The 16,670-nt window shown below is 42.3% G+C and overlaps 1 protein-coding gene across 1 annotated transcript in view; it reads left to right on the top strand.

Annotated features, from left to right (window-relative positions):
* cep120 (centrosomal protein 120) overlaps nucleotides 1–16,670 on the top strand; it is a 42,423-nt gene that overhangs the window by 14,283 nt on the left and 11,470 nt on the right. The window contains exons 10-16 of the mRNA XM_061672467.1: nucleotides 1,192–1,377; nucleotides 1,476–1,749; nucleotides 6,379–6,468; nucleotides 8,864–8,956; nucleotides 10,431–10,592; nucleotides 11,316–11,438; nucleotides 11,518–11,616. Coding sequence (XP_061528451.1) covers nucleotides 1,192–1,377; nucleotides 1,476–1,749; nucleotides 6,379–6,468; nucleotides 8,864–8,956; nucleotides 10,431–10,592; nucleotides 11,316–11,438; nucleotides 11,518–11,616 — 1,027 coding nt within the window. The remainder of the gene's footprint in view (nucleotides 1–1,191; nucleotides 1,378–1,475; nucleotides 1,750–6,378; nucleotides 6,469–8,863; nucleotides 8,957–10,430; nucleotides 10,593–11,315; nucleotides 11,439–11,517; nucleotides 11,617–16,670) is intronic.

The following is a 16,670-nucleotide window of genomic DNA, read 5'->3' as shown; positions in this document are numbered from 1 at the left end:
GCCACCTCTCCTAGATGCTTCCGTACCTCCACAGGAATGTCAAATGTCAATGTCAAAACTAGGTATCCATCAATTTGTTGTGTGTATGTAATAGTATTATGAGGTGACTAAACAGTTTATATGGTTTCACAGTCAATGGCCCTCTGAGGGAAACCGTGACTACAATGTGGCCCGTGACAAAAATGAGTTTGACACACTTGGTCTAGATATTTAAACACAAGTAACAGTTATTTGTAGATTGGGGGGTGGGAGGGAGGGTTGGAGGGGGGGAACCTGGTTAGGACATGCAATAACTAACCAAGAGAACCAGATAAGAGAGGACAGAAAAGTGTAGGACAGGTTGTGGGAAAATGAGCAAGGCAGTGCTACTGTCGAGTGGTGCGGTGGGATTTTCTTTTTTGTCTAAACACCTGTAAGAACCTGTGAGTTGAGATGTTAGTATAACCTGTGTTGTTATAAGTGATCCCAGGGGGTGTGAGGGAGTCAGCGAGCCCGTCAAGCAGGGGACCCAACCAGGCGGACACCACCGACCACCCAGGACCCAGGGATGTCCCGAGCTCAACCGAAGCACCCGACCAGTCCCAAGGGGAGGGGCAAGGCACCGGACCACTGCCCTGCCCCCCATCACCCCCGAAGAGCATTGGGGCCCCAGCCATCAACACCTAAAAAAAAAAAAAAACAGTCATAACCCACCAAAACGAGTTAAGCGCCTGTCGTGAGTAGGGTTGGGCCTCGAGGATCGAGAACCGACCGGAAAAGGGACCAATGCCCCCCGCCCCCCACGAGCGACGACCGCAGCCCACCCACGCCGAAGAAGAAGCCGCGAAAAACAACGATGAAGTGGTGAAAACCAACGAAGAAGAATGCGCACGAAGACGTGCCAAACAATGCCGAACAAAAGCGCGCCCCAACCCCGCCTAGTGAGGAGAAGCGGCTCAGAAAATGGATTGATGGATGGAAATTAAACCACCTTCACATGAGGCTCATCAATAATATAAGTTGCATACAAACCTAAATAACACACTAGCACAAACTGACGTGACATCACACATGGGCAACCAAATATGCCCACTAGGACTTTACACAAACAATATTAAGTCATTAAACTCAACTTTTTCCATTTAAACATAATAATAAATGCAAATGCAAATTTGTGAATGCCAACCGCATTCTCCTGTCTTATGGAACCAGAGTTCCTCTGGTATTGGAACTGTGGCACCAGGACACCAGCAGCACCACGGATCTCCTTATTGGCCGTGCCTCTCTGCAGCTGTCCTGCCTCCTCGCTGCCGAGAGGAGCAGACATCCAGCGAGCATGAGGGAGGCAGCTTGGCGCCAAACCCATCAAGACCGTGTCCCCTTCTTCTCCACTCTAAGGTGCATTTGCCATTTGTTTAACATGACATTCATTGTTTTGTCTATGCTGCCATTCAGTGGACATTGAACAAATAGCTGTCTTCTTCCCTGCGGGTTAGTTCCAATGAGAAAGTGGCAGAGCTGAGTTATGCGGCAACGCTGGACGACTTTGGACTTGTTAATGTGAAGGACATCCCCGTGTCCGATTCGGCACAGAATGAACCCGCGGCTCCTCTCCAGGAAACACCCACCCTCCCCGCGCCACCCACTGGGCCACCTGCGCCTCCCCCCGTGCCCACAGGCCCGCCGTACCCCCGAGACACCATGGAGTACCGTACGGCCCTGGAGCTGGAACTTTGGAAGGAGACTCAGGAGGATCTGTTCAATGATCAGGTGGACATCCATTTTGTTGTCACTATATGTCACATATGTGTTGACATCCATATAATGTTGTCATGTACTATATGTGTTAACTAGGGCTGCCACAAACGATTATTTTGATAGTCGATTAGTCACCAATTTGTTGACTAATCAAATCGTGTACATGTATATATCCATCCATCCATTGTCCAAACCGCTTATCCTCACTAGGGTCGTGGGCGTGCTGGAGCCTATCCCAGCTGACTCTGGGCGAGAGGCGGGGTACACCCTGAACTGGTCGCCAGCCAATTGCAGGGCACATATAATACAGTATAAACAAACAAACATTCACACCCACGGGCAATTTAGAGTCTTCAATTAACTTACCATGCATGTTTTTGGAATGTGGAAGGAAACCGGAGTACCCGGAGAAAACTCACAAAGGCACAGGGAAAAGATGTAAACTCCACACAGGCGAGGCCAGATTTTAATATATATATATGGCTCCAGCACGCCCGCGACCCTAGTGAGGAGAATGAATGGAAGGATGGATGGATGGATATATATATATTATATATATATATATGGATATATATATATTATATAATATATATATCTCATATAATATATATATATATATATATATATATATATTATATAATATATATATCTCATATAATATATATATATATATATATATATATATATATATATATATATATATATATATATATATATATATATATATATATATATATAGACACACACACACACACACACACACAGGCGAGGCCGGATTTGAACATATATATTAGGTTTTACACGATCAGGATTTTTGGGACCGATCAGCGAGTTTAAAAAAAACGATCCGATCACAGGAATGTGTCTATTTAAATGACCTGTTCATTTACTGTATATGCTTTTGTACCCAATTGCTCAAAAACTTCTATTTACAATAAATAATGAATCTTTGTTCCTCTATTTATGCCAGTGATGCATAGTGACAGACAGAACAAATGAATGGTCTTCTATAAGATGGCAGGAAGTAAATACAGTAATTAGTGTATCCACGTTTTGTGACATTTTTGTTTGTTGGTGTGGCGTGAGATTTTTCAATTGTAAAATATGTTCCTTGGCTCCATAAAGGTTGGAAGTCGCTACTCTAGTCAGATCGTGTATTCTAATCAGTCACGTCAAACCAACATTACAACATGACAGAAATAATGGGTGCTAACTTACTGTAATTAAATTACTTAATTTTTAATTAAATTACTTCACCCACACCAAAACTTTAGAGCATGATTCGGCAGAATGGCGGCATGTTTATGTCCAACCGTTCGTGCTAGCAGTAGCTTGCTAGGCTACATAACGTTTTGTTGCCTGCTTGCGTGCCGTATCGTATTAAAAGTACTTGAGCATACCTCAAGCCAGCCTTAAGCGAACGTCCTCTCCTCTCCTGGGCACCAGTGACCACCAACACACGTTTTTCCCCATTTTGTTTTTATAATACAGTCGGCGCGCGCCACTCTTGTTGTCATCGCCACGGTAACGAGTGTATCCGGCTGCATTTGATTTGACAAGATAAACCCCATTGATCGTAAAAAACGGGATGCGGTGGTATCGGAATATAAGGTTTTATTGCAGTAGTCTGACATAGTCCAAGCGTGAAAGAGCAAATTTGTCTTGTAGTCTGATCCGGCCGGGCATTACGTGTTGTCTGTCTCAGGCGTGTTGTCTGTTCCAAACCGCCGACATGTTATGTTTTTTTTTATTTTTTATTGTTTTTATTATTTTTTTATTATTATTTTTTAAAATATATATAAATAACTTTATTCGCCGTCAGGACTACGTTTTTGCAGGACTACGTCAAAAGACACGCGTCAAAGCTAAAAATAAACTACCTTTTGGATTCAAATATACTGTGCACGATGGCGATGCAGAGTAAATGTCTTTTGCGGAGCCGATCAATGCTCGGCTCTGCAAAAGATATATATATATATATATATATATATTTTTTTTTAATATATATATATAAATAACTTTATTTGCCGTCAGATATTTCCAGGACTACGTCAAAAGACACGCGACAAAGCTAAAAATAAACTAGCTTTTGGATTCAAATATACCGTGCACGATGGCGATGCAGAGTAAATGTCTTTTGCGGAGCCGATCAATGACGTCATTGATGGGATCAGCAAATTATGACATTAAAGCCGATCAGCATAAAATGCTAATTATCGACTGATACCGATAAGGCCGATAAAATAGGCGTAAAGTCTAATATATATATATCTATATATATATATATATATATATATATATATATATATATATATCTCTATATATATATAGATAGATAGATAGATAGATCTATTTTGGATCACATCTTCGGTGAATAAGTAAAACTTTAGTGCTCGTTGTTAATGCTAACGCCTGTGTGGTGATTCTTCTAGATACGTCACCGCATGACCACTACTGCGCATGTGCATCACTAGAAATACCCAGATACCATAGAACCTACTGCACATGTGCGTCATGGCTATATATATATACATATATATATATATATATATATATATATATATACATATATATATATATATATATACATATATATATATATATATATATATATATATATATATATATATATATATATATATATATATATATGTATGGCTATTAAATGCCGACAATTTTGATCGATGACGCGACTAATCGTGGCAGCCCCTAGTCTGAATTAACATTAACATCTGTGTCAACATTCAGTTTTTTTGTAACTTATTTGCTGACATCCATGTTGTTTTCATTGATGCGTTGACATCCATTCTCAGGGTTTTTCCTGAATCAAATGAATGCAGAGGTGGTACCATTCTGATCATTAGCACAAGTGCTAATACAATGGCACCCCCATTGGCTGAAACACTTTTTCTGTGACGTATTTACATGTATTTTATAGTTCTGTAATGTTTTGCTTCTTAATGCAACCTTGAAAAATATTAGCTTATTTCACAACAAATCTCAGAAAAGCCAAACTTTATATGCAGGAAAAACACTGATTGTGTCATTTTCTTGTCAGTTATGTGACATGTGTCGTGTGTGTGTGTGTGTGTGTGTGTGTGTGTGTGTAGTGCTGTGAAAAAGTGTTCTCAAATTCTTACATTTTTGCATCGTTTCCCCACTTTGTTTAAGATCATCAAACAAATATAATCCAAGTAAACTAAAAATGCTGTTTTGGAATGGTGATTTAATTTATTAAGATAAATAAACTTCAAAATTACCTGGCCCTGTGTGAAAAAGTAATGGCCCCCTAAACCTAATAACTGTTTGGGCCATCCTCCGCAGCAAAAACTGATGTCAAGGGTTTTCTATAACTGGCAATGAGTCTTTCACATCTCTATGGAGATATTTTGGCCCATTCTTCCTCGCAGAATTGTTTTGAATTCAGCAAAAATGGCGGGTTTTTGAGCATGAACTGTCTTTTTAGGGTCATGCCACTGTATTTCAATCGAATTAAAGTCTGGACTTTGACGAGGCCACTCCAAAACCTGAATTTATTATTATTTTTTTTTTAAGCCATTCAGAAGTTGACTTGGTGGTGTGTTTTGGATCGTTATCCTTCTGCAGAACACAAGTACGCTTCAGCTTGAGGTCACAAACTAATGGCTGAACATTTTCCTTTAGGGTTTTCTGTTAAAGAGCAGAATTCATGATTCCATTAATCACAGCAAATTGTCCAGGTCCTGAAGGAGCAAAGTCTTGGGAATAATTCTGATTTTTGTAATTTTAATTAATTTTTTTTTTTTGCAAAAGTAACACAAGCCTTTTGTTCTTTTTGGTCAGCAGTGGTTTTCGGCTTGGAACTATGCCATGGATGCCATTTTGGCCAAGTCTCTTCGTTATTGTGTCATGAACACTGACCTCAACTGAGGCAAGGGAGACCTGCATTTCTTTAGTTGTCCTGAGTTCCCTTTTGGCCTCCTGGATGAGTCATTGCTGTTCTCATGGCGTAATATTTGTAGGCTGGCCACTCCTGGGAAGGTTCACCACTGTTCCATGTTTTCTTCATGTAATAATAATAATAATCCCTATGGTTTGCTGGAATCCTAAAGCTTGAGAATTGGCTTTTGTAACCCTTTCCAGACTGATAGATGCCAATTACTTTATTTCTTAACTTTTCTGGACTTTCTTTAGATTGTGTCATTTTGTTGCAGGTTTTTACGATCTTTTGTCCAACTTGATTTTGTTAGGACAGATTCTGTTTCGGTGATTTCTTGATTGAACAAGTCTAGATTTAATCAGGCTTGGGTGTGATCAGTGAAAATGAACCAAAAATTGTGAATAGCCACAATGAATTCATTATTTAATAAGGGGGGTAATTACTTTTTCACACAGAGTCAGGTAACTTTGAATAGTTTTTTCCCCCCTAATAATTTAATTCACCATTTAAAATCAGCATTTTAAGTTCACTTGTGTTATATTTGTCTATTTACATTTGTTTGATGATCTTAAACATTAAAGCAAAAATATAAGAATTTGAGAAGGGGGCCAATACTTTTTAATGGCACTGTATGTGTGTGTGTGTAGGCATCCATGTTATTCTCAATGTTGACATTCATTTTGTCGTATTTGTTGAGTTCCATGTTGTTGTTGTGTGTGTAGCTTCGGAAGAAGGAGTTTAGTCACATGCAGGCTCTGGCAGAGGAGTGGATGCGACGGGAACACGAGAGGGAAGCCTGGGTGAAAAAGAAGGTAAAAACATAATTCCTGTTCCGTGACAAGAACGTAGCGAGTAACGTAAACACCCACAAATCAAACAGTTTAAGCCTTGTGCGAATGAACAAAAATGTGATGAGATGAAGGTTGTGTTCGGAATCATTAACTAATTTCCTGCTCTTTAATAGTGGATTTTTAGTGGATTCTATTGTTGCAGCGTGGGGGGGAGAAAAGTGTCAAACGGACTCAAAACTCTGGACAACACCCGTCCATATAGCCGGGACAGTGAGAAAGTTAGCGTAAGCATGTCATTAACTACATACTGTTAATGATATGCTTACACTAACTTTCTCACTGTAAAGTAATTTAATTGCAGTAAGTTAGCACCCATTATTTCTGTCAGTTGTAATGTTGATTTGATCTAAACTTAATACAGCGGTCAATCCTTGAATGCTCCCTAGAGGTCATTGGTGTTTTAACTTTTGTCTAAAATGCTAGAGAATAAATTTGAGCTGGGATGGGCTCCAGCACGCCCGCAACCTTTGTGAGGATAAGCTGTACAGAAAATGGATGGATGGATACAGTATACAGTACACAAGTATATACAACAAATGAACGAGTCATGTAAATAGACACATTGCTCCAACTTGTGATCGGATCGGTTATCGTTTTTTTAAAACTTGCTGATTGGTGATCGGCCCCAAAAATTCTGATCGTGTAAAGACTAGTTTTTACGATATCTATGATTCACACGCCCATATGCCGTATATCAAAACATTAGAATACTGTGAAGAAATCACCATTTACTTCTCAGTTTTTGTCGAAAAAAATAAAGAAATTAGGGTCACATTAAATCAATCAAAATATTACACTTTCAAAACATGTTAATCTTCAATATGTTTGGGAATCCCTTTGCTTTAATCACTGCCTCGATGCGCCGTGGCATTTAGGCAATCAGTCTGTGGCATTGCCTGGGAGTTATGGAAGCCCAGATTTCCTTGACGCTTGCTGTCAGTTCTTCTTTGTTTTTGGGTGTGATGCCCCTCATTTTCCTCTTGCTAATACACCATAGATTCTCAATGGGGTTTAGATTGGGTGAGTTGGTTGGCCAGTCAAGCACTGTGATGGCATGGGCATCAAACCAGGTTTTGGTGCTTCTGGCGGTATGGGAAGGGGCCAGGTCCTGTTGGAAGATGAAATCTGCATCTCCATACAGATCCTCAGCAGAATGAATCATGAAGTCCGATAAAACATTCTGGTAGATCGTTGCGGTGACGTTGGATTTCAGAAAGTAGAGTTTACCAAGACCTGCACTGGACATTGCACCCCAAATCATGACTGACTGTGGATATTTCACACTGGACCTCAAGCAGCTTGGGTTCTGTTCTTGTGTTCCTCCCATCCCTTGGACCTTGATTCCCGAATTAAAGGCACACTTTACTTTCATCGGAAAAGAGGACCTCGGACCACTGGCTGACAGTCCAGTCCTTCTTCTCCTTGGCCCAGTTGAGACAATTCCTACGCTGACTCAGGCTTAGAAGTGGCTTGACCCGAGAAACTCGACACTTGCAGCTCATCTCCCGGATGCGTCTGAATGTGGTGGTTTTTGAAGCTGTGACTCCTGCCTCATTCCACTCTGATAATCCGCTGAAGCCCACGGTCATCTCTCTTGCTGGTGCATCTTCTCCAACCGCATTTAGTCCTTCCATTGATATGCTTAGACAAAGCACTCTGTGAACAGCCAGCCTCCTTAGCTATGAACCTTTGTGGCTTACCTATCCTACGGAGGGTATCAATGATGGTCCTCTGTCAGTTGTCTGCACTCTTCCCCATATTGAACCCAACTGATACAATTGAACCAAACTGAAGCAATTTAATGACACCTGGGGAAACTTGTGCAGGTGCTTTGTGTTTCGTAGATGATTAATGTGTGACATTCAGTTTAAAACATTTATGGCCTGCAAAAGTTTATTTCTTCACAGTATTCTAATTTTTTGAATTCAGATTTTGTGAGCTGGAAGCCCAAATTATGTAAAGATAAACAAATAAATACTTGAAATTGTTTAAATTGTGGGCCCTGAATCTATAATCGCTGAAAGTTTAACTTTTTGAATGGAATTATAGTAATAAATAAACTTTTCCATGATATAATTTTTTTTTGGAAAAGGTTTGTAATAAAATAAATGGCCAAGAAATCATAAATTCTGCAAGGGTATGTATGGCTGTCTGTTGTCGTACTAGAGCGGCTCCAACTACTGGAGACAAATTCCTTGTGTGTTTTTGACATTCTTGGCAAATAAAGTTGATTCTGATTCTGACTTTATATTGGAAAGGGAGTGATTCCCGAACATTGCCAAAGTGGCTCAAGTTATTCTTATATGACTTCAAACATTACATATACACTATTTAAATCTTTTATGGTGTGCTATAGGAGATGGAGTGTAGTCGTTTGGAGGAACAGCTTCAGAAGACTCTGGCTGATCTCGAGAAGAAAGAGAAACATCTGATTGAAGCCGAGCTAAAGGTTCTTCTCCATTACATGTCCTCCACTGTGTCTCCTTTACATGTCCGCCACGATGTGTCCTCTATTACGTCTTCCTTGATGTGTCCTCCGTGATGTGTCCTCTATTAATTATTTATGCATGTTCCACGATGTGTCCTTGACATGACCTCTATTACATCAAGTCAAGTTTATTTGTATAGCCCTTAATCACAAAAGAGGCTCTAAGGGCTTCACAGGCCCACAGTTGGCAATGATTGACAACATCCCTGAATGGCAACATTTATTACATACTCTGGTGCTGTACAATGTTCATTACGATAACATAAGAGTCAATTTTTGGGGAAAAGGTGCCGCAGGGTAGACACCTTTGGAGGTTCTGCCTCGGGACCTGGCCCCATTGGTCAGACCAGAATTATCCATGGCAATGACTCATGGGGAAGTGGTCCACCTCAGATCTTGTCCCAGTCGGTCGATGCAGAACCCAACCAGCAACAGATTCAGATTCGTTCAATGTCACCTTGCGCTCTCTCCGAACAGGAGAGGAAGGGGGAGGAGCTAGGACAAGCGGAAGTAAAACAGGGCTACATGTACTTTAACGCCAAAGAGTAGAAAAAAGATAGATAACTGGAAGATAGAACGGCATTGGTGTTGTACATCGCATAACGAGAGTCTCCAATGTCTTAACTTTGATCCTGGGCTAGTGCTAAGGTTGAAAACGGATTCGAAGATGAGGGTGACACCCACTCCCTTCTTAATAGGACGCGCAACATGGGAACTCAGAGTTTGGGGGAGACGCCTAATTAAGTGGTAAGAACTCATTTGGTTTTAACCAAGTCTCGCAAAGACAAATCATATTAAGATTATGGTCACTGATTAGATCATTGACTAGCAAAGCTTTTGAGGAAAGTGATCTAATATTGATAAGACCGATTTTCATTAAAAGTGGGGTGATCGGTGCTATTACAGTATTCATCGTAGTAGTATTATGATTGCGTCATCTAGAACCTGTATTATATTTTGAGTTGCTATGGGCGTGGCGAGTGATTAATACTGCAGGAATGTGGTAGTTGTATCTCGACTTGTCATCGGTAGAACGAACCGGGGAAGTGTGCTTAAACTCATCAATGCTAATGCTAACAGGGCTAATTGGTCGGCAACAACCTACACTATCAGGTGTGCCCGCCTCATCTTCAGTTACCAAACTACTCCGCTCTAGTTGGCAGACACGTGCCTCTACCAGCAAAAGCCTCTCAATGAGAAGGGTGAAAGTGGTGCCCAAGTCCATACTCACATTTATTTAGTTGGAGATTTGGAGGCGAAGTCTATGGGATAGCTAAAGAGCCATATCGGTGTCCGGCAGTGTTGCAGCGGGAGGTAGTAGCCTCGCAAACGGGGCTACTCAACTCTCAAAAATTCAATTCAGTTCAATTCAATTCAATTTACATGTCCTTGACGTAACATCCATCACGTGTCCTCCACCAAATGTCCTCCTCAGACCCAAAGGCTGCAGCGAGACTTGCGTGCCGAGCACAAGCTGACCCAGCAGGAGGCACAGGAGACCATCAGGAGACTGCAGCTGGAGTGTGACCACCGGATGGCGCTGGAACGAGAAAAAGCACGCCTGATGGAGGAGGAGCGAACGCGCCTGCTCAAGCAGGTACATCACACATGGCAAACTCAAGTCGTGGGGGCAACAGCTCAAGCAGGGAAGCACAGACTTCCCTCTCCCCAGCCACTTCGTCTATCTCTTCTGGGTCGATCCCGAGGCGTTCCCAGCCCAGCTGGGAGACTTCTCCAGTGTGTCCTGGGTCCTCCATGGGGCCTCCTCCCAGAACCACATCATCTGCAAAAAACAGATACATAACACTGAGAACCCCAAAGCGGACCCCTTCAACGCCTCGGCTGCACCTAGAAATTCAGTCTATAAAGGTAATGAGCAGAATTGGTGACAAGGGCAGCCTTGGCGGAGTCCAACTCTCACTGGAAACGAATCCGCCTTACTGCCGGAAATGCGGACCAAATGTTGACACTGGTCGTACAGGGATTGAACAGCCCGTATTAGGGGGTCTGGTACCACATACACCCGGAGCCTCCCCCAACCCCGCTCCGCAGGACTCCCCGAGGGACACGGTCAAACGACTTTTCCAAGTCCACAAACCACATGTATATTGGTTGGGTGAAAATATAAGAATTTGAGAAGGGGGCCCATACCTTTTCACGGCACTGTATGTTTACAGTTATGTGGTTTCACCATGGAGACAACCATAACTACAATGTGGCCCACAAAGAAAATAAGTTTGACAACACTTGTAGATCATTATGTCATCATCTGGTAGTAGAATAAGACACAATTTTTTTTTTTTGTCTACGTGTTCTTCAGATCACAGATGGAGAGAACCGCTACAAGCAACTGGAGAAAGACTTCCTTCACCTCAGGGAACAGCAGAACGTCAGACCCGAAGTCCGCCTGCAGACCGAGATCAAAATCCTGTCTCTGGAGAAGGTAGCGTTCTCTAGAAGAACCTTCACAACAACACAAAGAACGTGGAAGTCCACCATGTTGTGTTGGTGTTGTCCACCAGGTGGAGCTGGAGAGGAAGCTGGAGTCCACCACCAAGTCGAAACTTTACTACAAGGAGCAGTGGGGACGCGCGCTCAAGGACCTGACTCGCTTCAAACAGGTACCACAAGTTTTCTGCAATTTTCCCTTCAATGTCTCCTAAAATTCCCTGTCTCTCCTGTTTCCCCCAATATTCCAAATTAAAATCATCTTTAATTGGCCAAGTATGTTAATAACACACAAGGAATTTGTCTCCGATAGTTGGAGTCACTTCAGTACTAAAAAAGGCTATAACAAAATATACATTTAGGACTTACAGTGAACCCCAGCTATTCACGGGTGATTGGGACCGGGGCCTGCCGTGGATAGCAAAAATCCGTTAGTAATATTTGACACCCTTCCGAAAAAGGTGTAAAGTGGTACGTCGACTTATGAGTGAGCTGATTCAGTTTTGGCCAATTTTTTTCTGTCTTGAGTTGCAAGCAAAACTTTGGATTACGAGTGTTAGATGGTGTAAGTGAACTTTAAAACAAGCAGCAATATTGCAAATAGTGAACAATTCTTTAAAAAAAGAAGCCAAGTACTTGTTTCAAGCTGTTTATTGCCACTCACGGTTGAAGTTGACTGTACAACTAAACATAAAACAGAATTACACATTGTGTATTTAACTAAACCCTGCTAGCTTAATGCTAACACACAATGCAAAACGCTGAACAGAGGCAAATGAAACGAGCATTGATCTCGTGTAGTAATCAACCTTTAAACAACGGCTAATTGAATGTAAGTCGTGCAGCAACACATGCAGACAGACAATATAACAATACTCACATATTCTTTGTCTGCGAAAAACGACTCCTAAAGCTTACAAAGCAGTTGTGACTTTATTCTTCGTATGTAGACGAATGTATGCATTATACTGGCTCCTGATAGTACACAAACTATTTAATTGTTTACATTCTATTTAATTATGTTATTACAGTATGTTTTTATGAAGAAAAATACTTGCTAGTTGCGTGCTAGTTTTCTTGCACATGACATGCTGTCTTTTTTGTTGGTGTTTTATGAGGCGCTGGAACGGATTAATGCATTTCCATTATTATCATTGGAGAAAAATTATTTGAGATGTGTTTTGAGCTATGAGCGTGGTCACAGAACACATTTAACTCGTAAGTATAAGGCACCACTGTATCTGCAGGGTTTCCAGATGTCCGTTATTTAGCGAAATTCAGCTTTTTTTTTTTTTTTTTGTAGCCCAGAAATATGTCTTGAATCATATTTTGGGTATTGTAAGAATTTCTGTTAATGTACAGCATATACAGTGTGAGGGAAAAAAGTATGTGAACCCTTTAGAATGTGTTATATTTCTGCATAAATTGGCCATAAATTGTGGTCTGATATTCATCTAAATAATAAGAATAAACAGTGTGCTTGAACTAATACCACACAAACTATTATGTTTTCATATTTTTATTGAAAATAACATGTAAACATTCACAGGACAGGGAGGAAAAAGTAGGTGAATCTCTAGGCTACGGATTCTCCAAGGGCTAATCACTGTCAGGTGTGCGCCAACCTGGAGTCCAATCAATGAGGAAAATAATAGGGGTGTGGCTTCAAGCTTCCCTGCTCACAAGAAAACACATACCAATTTAGAATTATCTTGTCAAGAAGCCTAGCTTTATGTGTACCGTGCCTCACGCAAAAGAGCTCTCAGAAGACCTACAATTAAGAACTTTTGGCAATATAGTGTATATAGGCCATCTGTCCAACAGTTGAAGCTCAAAAAAAGATGATGTTGATGTTGATCTGAAACACAGAGACAAATCAACAACAGAATGATTTCAGATGAAGAAAATATGTACATGTTCTGGAGTGGCCCAGTCAAAGTCCTGATCTCAACCTGATTTAAGATTGTGGCATAACCTCAAGAGAGCTATTCACACCAGACATCCCAGGAATCTTGCTAAACTGCAACAGTTTTGTAAAAAGGAATGGTCCAAAATTCATCTTGAGCTTTGTCCACTTGTGATGTGCAACTACAGGAAACGTTTGGTTGAGGTTATTGCTGCCAAAGGAGGTCAACCAATTATTAAATCCAAGGGTTTACTTGATTTTTACTGTGAATGTTTATGTTACTCCATCCATCCATTTTCTTCCGCTTATCCGAGGTCGGCTCACGGGGGCCGTAGCTTTAGCAGGGAGGCCCAGACTTCTCCTTCCCCAGCCACTTCATCCAGCTCTTCCGAGGGGATCCCGAGGTGTTCCCAGGCCAGCTGAGAGACGTAGTCTCTCCAGCTTCTCCTCCCTGTGGGAGGGACCCGGAACACCTCACTGGGGAGCCGTCCAGGAGGCATCCTAATCAGATGCCCAAGCCACCTCATCTGGCTCCTTTCAATGTGGAGGAGCAGCGGCTCTACTCTGAGCCCCTCCTGGAGGACCGAGCTTCTCACCCTATCTCTAAAGGAAAGCCCGGGCACCCTGTGGAGGAAACTCATTTCGGCCAGTTGTAACCGGGATAGTTGTTCTTTCGGTCACGACCCACAGCTCGTGACCATAGGTGAGGGTAGGAACATAGATCGACGGGTAAATTCACCGCAACAGACCGATACTAAGTCCGCATCACTGCAGACGCTGCGCCGATCTGGCTGTCGATCTCCCATTCCATTTATCCTTCACTCTTGAACAAGACCCCAAGATTCTTGAACTCCTCCACTTGGGGCGGGATCTTATCCCCGACCTGGAGAGGGCACTGCACCCTTTTCTGACTAAGGACCATGGTACAAATGGTCTCAGGTTTGGAGGTGCTGATTCTCATCCCAGCCGCTTCACAGTCTGCAACGAACCGCTCCAGATAAGGTCGTATCAGGAGGAGAGTTTTGGAGATCACGGCTGGATGAAGCCAACAGAACCACATCGTCTGCAAAAAGTAGATGCAATACTGAGGCCACCAAACCAGAGCCCTCTACACTTCGGCCGCGCCGAGAAATTCTGTCAATCAAAGTTATGAACAGAATCGGTGACAAAGGGCAGTCTTGGCGGAGTCCAACCCTCACCGGAAACAAGTCTGACTTACTGCCAGCAATGCAGACCAAACTCTCACACTGATCGTACAGGGACCGAGCAGGCCGTATCAGGAGGTTCGATACCACATACTCCTGAAGCACGCCCCACAGGACTCCCCGAGGGACATGGACGAACGCCTTCTCCAAGTCCACAAAACACATGTAGACTGGTTGGACCCATGCACCCTCGAGGACCGTGCCGGGGATAGAGAGCTGGTCCACTGTTCCACGGCCAGGACGAAAACCACACTGCCCCTCCTGAATCTGAGACTCGACTTTCCGACGGACCAAAGTTGGAACACACCCTCCAGTCACCCTTCTTAAAAAGGGGGACCACCACCCCAATCTGCCAATCCGGAGGCACTGTGCCCAATGTCCACGCAATGTTGCATAGGCGTGTCAACCAGGACAGCCCCACAACATCCAGAGCCTTTTGGAACTCCGGGCGAATCTCATCCACGCCTTGCCACTGAGGAGCTTTTTAACCACCTCGGTGACCCCCAGAGATAAGAAAACCCGCCTCAGAGAACCCAGACGTTGCTTCCTCATGGGAAGGCGTGTCGGTGGAATTGAGGAGGTCTTCGAAGTATTCTCCCCACCCGCTCACGATGTCCCGAGTCAAGGTCAGCAGGATTACGGAGGCCACTGTGCTCTTAGTACAGCAGAAATGTGTTTGTAACCTTGGCCAGATCTGTGCCTTGCCACAATTCTGTGTAGCGTATAAGCGTAAATGAAAATTTAATTAATTTGGAAAAAGATACGAAGGAAGGTAAACGCCTGCGTCCATTTCCGGGGTTGTCCGATTTACGCTTTGTTAAAATCAAACTAATTGGTCTCGTAAAGGGGAACCACGTCACTTTGTATATGTATAAAATTTAGGGAAAGTGACGAGAGAGGTTTTTATCAGTCTCCTATGTAAAGGTTGCTACATTTTAGGAAATACGAGTTCTAGATGACAGAGGTTCATTGTTAAACTCAACCCAATCAAAACATGACAAAGGAGTGGAATTTTAAAGAATATTTAATGACATCTACAAGAGATCTAGAGGGAAACACACAAAGGGGCCTAACTAAAGAAAGAAAATAACAATAATAATGGCAAAAGGAAGAAAAGTAGGCTTACGAAAAGGGAAATAGAACATCTGTACTCACAGGGCGAGCATATAGAGTGACTGTTTAAACTTTAGTTTTGGCAAATCAACAGCTTATGGTTCAAATCACATTTCATGCTGCTTGGAGTCAAATCAAGACAAAACAGTTCTCAAAATATCGCATCTGCGCTTGTAAAGTTGACACACAGACATCAAGGCATACATTTGGAATAATTCGGCAGAGTTCGTAAGATATCAAAACAGATTTTTTTCTTTGGTTAAACATCAAATGCGAGTTCACGGTTTGGCTTTGCAGTTCCTCTCAACGCCAGCGGGTGTCGCCTTGTCCCGGCTTGGTCTCCCGGCGAGAGGATCTCACCTTTCGGCTGGTGTCAGTTCAAACGAAGAAAGGACTCTTTGATGAATGTAAACCAAGATTTCGAGGGGACCTGCTAATTCATTTAGGGTCCAGTAGGCGTCTTCTAGTGGCTGTCTCACAGCAGGGCCGCTTGGAAGAATGCAGTTTATCAAGCTGAGGGGGAGTCACTGTGACACCTCAGGTTGCGGGGAGCATGTCCGCTACATCTGTCTCTGAGCTCTTCAGGCAGTTCGTTTGACCAAATGATTCTCGTTTGCTCTGACATGCACTGTGAGCTGTAAGGTTTTTATATAGACAGGTGTGTGGCTTTCCTAATCTTAATTCCTAAATCCAATCAGTATAATCAAACACAGCTGGACTCCAATGGTGTAGAACCATCTCAAGGATGATCAGAAGAAATGGACAGCACCAGAGTTAAATATGAGTGTCACAGCAAAGGGTCTGAATACTTATGGCTATGTGATATTTAAGTTTTTCTTTTTTAATAAATCTGCAAAAATTTCAATAATTCCGTTTTTTTTTCCTGTCAATATGGGGTTCTGTGTGTACATTAAGGAGGGAAAAAATTCTTTTAGCAAATGGCTGCAATAAAACAGTGCAAATTTTAATAAAATAAAGACTGTAAAATTTAAGGGCGTCTGAA

Source organism: Phycodurus eques, chromosome 3 (assembly GCF_024500275.1).
Source record: "Phycodurus eques isolate BA_2022a chromosome 3, UOR_Pequ_1.1, whole genome shotgun sequence".
Lineage (NCBI taxonomy): Eukaryota > Metazoa > Chordata > Actinopteri > Syngnathiformes > Syngnathidae > Phycodurus > Phycodurus eques.
This window is presented reverse-complemented; position numbering and strand designations above follow the sequence as displayed.